The sequence below is a fragment of the Ylistrum balloti genome, unplaced genomic scaffold (assembly GCF_031769215.1).
Source record: "Ylistrum balloti isolate Yb309-2 unplaced genomic scaffold, AGI_CSIRO_Ybal_v1 Utg369810, whole genome shotgun sequence".
NCBI lineage: Eukaryota > Metazoa > Mollusca > Bivalvia > Pectinida > Pectinidae > Ylistrum > Ylistrum balloti.
Genome location: NW_026781983.1, coordinates 592,813 through 597,776, shown reverse-complemented (window position 1 = coordinate 597,776; position 4,964 = coordinate 592,813). Strand labels below are relative to the sequence as shown.

The window sequence follows — 4,964 nt, the reverse complement described above, 5'->3', positions numbered from 1 at the left end:
CTATTCCTCTTCTTCCTCTACCATTCTCTGATCCCATTGTCCAACACTACCACGTGATTCCGGTGGATGTCTTGAATTGTCAAATTTATACAGGCGTTCTACGATGTCTTGTACTTCTTCTGCAGAACACTTCTTGATTCGGGACATTGTCTGCCGCGGTTTGACACTGACCACCATCGGAATTGTTCCTCGCGTTTCCGGTCTGTGACGTGTTATATCGTCAACGGTGAGACGACGCACTATTCTCTGGATTTCGTCATCGGAATATTTCTTTTTATACACTATAGTCTTTGGTAATTTCATAGGATACCCTTTCGATTCCGGTACTTTTTCCGGCGGAAAACTAGACAATCTCTCCACTAACTTGGAAACATCATCGGCTGTGTAGCGAGTGTTCGGCGTTGAAGGATAATTCAAAACCTGTGGAAGAAAAGAGCTCTGCTTTTCACCCATTTCTGGCGATGTTTCAGGTCGTTTTCGTGTTTGCGATTTCCAATCTTTCAAACTTTGACGGGGTGCGGCTCTTCCGCCGACAAAGATGTTGGTACCTAGTCTCTGTCTGTGGAGAATTCTCCTTGCCATTTCGACATTTCTCATATTTTCATCTAAATTCAACTCTCTAGGCAGTAATCTCTTTGTCACATTTCTGTGTAATGTCATTTGCATCCCAGTATCCAATCTGTCCGGAAAAACGGACCGGAAGTGCATATTCATTCGTGAGGTGGACCATCCGATTGGCTGTACTGTAGACATTTTGACAAGGACTTCCGTAGATATACCTGTTGCCAACCTTTTACAAATAATTGATCAATTGGTCAAGCTGACTTGTAAAATGCTCACAGGTTAGTCACAAATAACATCTGAAGGGCAAGGTCAGAAAACACATTACTTTCTGAAGATTGAGCAGGTGTAAAATTCCCGTAATGAGGTAGCTTAAAACTAACCACAAATTGTTATTGTTTTTCCGAGTTTTATATCCGTAGTGTTGTGGTGCAGTAATCCCGTTTCATGAAAAGACTCATAACTCAATACTACCAGAAGTATATCTACTCCATGAGTTGAAATAAATCCGCTTAAATTATATATTCGTTTTGAAATATGCGTCATGCACCTCTGCATCAGTGTTTTAACTCTGATATTTAACGTCACTATCCTACACACATAATATATATAGATTCAAAGACGTTAACTAAATAGGATGAACTTTTCTACCTTGGCAAAACAAATGGTATAACGAAATCCGCTTTGTACAAGTAGTTGACAGTATTCCAAAAGCGGTACTTACTGGAGTCGGGTATTGATTTCGTACACTTATGTTACCGTCATACAGGTGGGAAACCAGTTATGTTTGTATCATTATCGATTCCAGTCCTTTTGCTGTTTCTTTCTGTTTACAAAACTTTGGAATGGATTCAAATTCGTTGAATTTCTGTAAATTTGTTGAATAATGATGTCTAGAATCTGATCCCAATTGTCGTGTGCTTCCTTTCAAGTTGGCGACCGTGAGTGAATACAAGACACCAGTCAAGTTGGCTTTAAACAGATGTGGTATCTTTTATAGCAATATCAATCACTATCTTCATATACAAGTTCTTTCTCCAGATGAAAATGCACCAGGCCTGGTTCTTATAAAGCAGGACAATTTTGCCGTTTGATCCGCATTGGTAATTGATACATTGGTCTATCGTCTGTTGAGTCCAGTGTCTACTGCTTATGTACATATAAACGGCAGGGTTTTAATATAAAGTTCAGCTGTCTAGTAATAGGTTTACGTACTGCCCACCAAACGTTGTGTATACCATAGATTGTATCCGTTAGCTAAGTGTTATAGAAATAATCACTTTACCGAAACGCATTTAATTCATTCGTCCTAGACGTCGCTTTGGTTGTAAAAGAAAAATATTTTGAATAGGTTTTCAATGCATTGAAACTAAATCCGTGGTTAAACCATTACAATAAAAGATTAAAGCAAGTTGATACCAAACGTTCAACACACGGAGTTTATTGATATATATACGATGATTAATATGTATTCATGGACCAAACCGTTGTATTTACAATTTTGTATTACTTATATTTCACACATTTTTTAATTGTTAATCATGGTATGATGGAATTGGTATTTAAATTGCAAATTCATTTAAGAGTCTATTACAGTTAAAGCGGGCCGTGATAGCTCGGTCGGTAGGAGCGCTAACCTACGTTACAAAAGACCCGAGGTTACTGGTTCGACCGCTGGCGTAATGTGTTCATCAGGAAACTGAGACAAGGATTGGCCTGTGCTGAAGTTGTTGTATCATAGGGCAAGACACTTATTACTAATCGATATGCAATGGGCCTCCCGTAAGATGTTCAGTGAAGTAACCAATAGTGACATCTGCCATTAAAAATACGTAAGTGATCAACACAGAGAACGTCTTCTCCGGAACCTGTGATATTTTTAGTGACCTACATGATGTATGAGTCGCCTTTTCTACTACATATTAAAACGCGATATCAATAAATTAGATGTAGTGCTACCACGAATTCGAATAACTGATGACAATTTGTGATATCGTTAATTATTGCTATCAATATGACCCGGTAGAATTAATATCAGCTAGTGTAGATCGATAAACTTGTATCTAGTCCAGAGTCATTCAATGATACCGCTAATTCGATCTAGACACACGTAGATATATTCGTATTATAAAGAGGTGAAAACAATTATTCCATTTTTATCTTTCATTTTTTGAAATCTGAAAAAAAGTGAACAAAATCTACTTATATCATTGACTGGAATTGCTGATAAGTCTACATATATGATTTATCACGTGTACAAGGATAAGTCATATCAGTATATCGAACACGTGCTCATTCGATTTATTGTGTGCAGCGAATCTGTTGTCGTTGTTTAATACTCGTCCATTTAAACCTGTGACTTATGCTTGTAACACTTGGCTAATAACTACCCATATACAGTATATTACGGAAGTGTACACATGAAAATTAATTAGACATTTAAGGATGGAATCGGTGACAAAACCGTTTAGAAATGACTCGAATATAATTCCATTTCATGGTGGCCATGCAGGTAACGCCCATTACAATATATCTATAACCAAACAATGACGGCCATTGGATAACGCTTTATTTACAAGCTTTCAAATGATCTTGACCTTTGATATAAAAAATAAGCAGTATAATGTTTGTATTATATAAAATTATATAATGATTAAATATAAGTATTAAATAAGTATTAAAAGATTAAATATAAAGATATATATTAGAAATCCAAAAAGAACACAATGGGAGCTGATATTTATCGTGGAATGTAATCAGGAGTCTGTACAAGAGGTTCAAAGCACGAACACATACATACATTGCTGGAAGGATCTGATGTATAAATGACCTAGAACTGCCATAAAAAGAAATATAGTTCATGCATAATATTTTATTTTCCTACTTGATTCCGGTACTTTCACTTTTTATGTCGAAAAAAATGTTAAATGTATGACATTGATAAGAAAAATTCACATTATTGAGAGAGAGAAAATTTCTTTCCGTGTTGTCTTGAATGTAGGAATGTATTAGACATTTGAGTGTAATAACATGAGACTCAGATCGACCCTTTACTATGACCCAAAGAGAAAAGAATGTGCACCGATAACTGTTTCTTAGTCTTTGTGGATTGTCGTAACCTACAGATGCTCCTCCACGCCATGTTTTAATTCAAGGGGAAAGTGACAAGGTTCAGCATATGTACATGTACTCCTTATAAAACTATCTTATATATGAAAAATATGATGTTTTGGAGTAAATGGGCTCTTTTCCTTCCTATCTGGATTTTGACATTTCTTTTGATCATTCATGTTTTCCTCAGTCGTCAGTTAGTTTTCAATCTTAAGGTACTTAGCATCAAGGGATTAGTTTTCGAAGGACAAAACAGCTTTACGCCAATATGTTTAATTTATTATTTAGCTTTATGGTATCAGATTCTAGTCTTTTATTAAAATAATCTATAATTGCCTGCACATTTATTTATCTATTACTTGTCATCTTAGACTTGATAAAACATACCTCAGTAATCTACCTAATATGACAAGGACTAAAACCTGACTATAGCTCGAAACAAAATATTAACACCTTCTTCCTAAAAAAAAAGAACCTGACTGTAGCTCGAAACAAAATATTAACACCTTCTTCCTACAAAAAGAACCTGACTGTAGCTCGAAACAAAATATTAACACCTTCTTCCTACAAAAAGAACCTGACTGTAGCTCGAAATATCGAAATAGAATATTAACACCTTCTTCCTAAAAAAAAAAGAACATGACTGTAGCTCGAAATAGAATATTAACACCTTCTTCCTACAAAAAGAACCTGACTGTAGCTCGAAATATCGAAATAGAATATTAACACCTTCTTCCTAAAAAAAAAGAACATGACTGTAGCTCGAAATAGAATATTAACACCTTCTTCCTACAAAAAGAACCTGACTGTAGCTCGAAATATCGAAATAGAATATTAACACCTTCTTCCTAAAAAAAAAGAACCTGACTGTAGCTCGAAATAGAATATTAACACCTTCTTTCTACAAAAAGAACATGACTGTAGCTCGAAATAGAATATTAACACCTTCTTCCTAAAAAAAAAGAACATGACTGTAGCTCGAAATAGAATATTAACACCTTCTTCCTAAAAAAAAGAACCTGACTGTAGCTCGAAATAAAATATTAACACCTTCTTCCTAATAAAAAGAACCTGACTGTAGCTCGAAACAAAATATTAACACCTTCTTCCTACAAAAAGAACCTGACTGTAGCTCGAAATAGAATATTAACACCTTCTTCCTAAAAAAAAAAAAAAGAACATGACTGTAGCTCGAAATAGAATATTAACACCTTCTTCCTAAAAAAAAAAAGAACATGACTGTAGCTCGAAATAGAATATTAACACCTTCTTCCTAAAAAAAAGAACATGAC

At 35.2% G+C, this 4,964-nt stretch overlaps 1 protein-coding gene across 1 annotated transcript; it reads right to left on the bottom strand.

Annotated features, from left to right (window-relative positions):
- Positions 1-753, bottom strand: LOC132544842 (uncharacterized). Its single transcript, XM_060208492.1, has one exon. The coding sequence runs from the start codon at positions 751-753 to the stop codon at positions 1-3; it is 753 nt and encodes a 250-aa protein (XP_060064475.1).
- Between the last annotated feature and the right edge of the window lie 4,211 nt (positions 754-4,964).

Excerpts from the sequence above, each read along its gene's own strand:
- LOC132544842 (XM_060208492.1), bottom strand. The coding sequence starts at position 753 with ATGTCTACAGTACAGCCAATCGGATGGTCCACCTCACGAATGAATATG.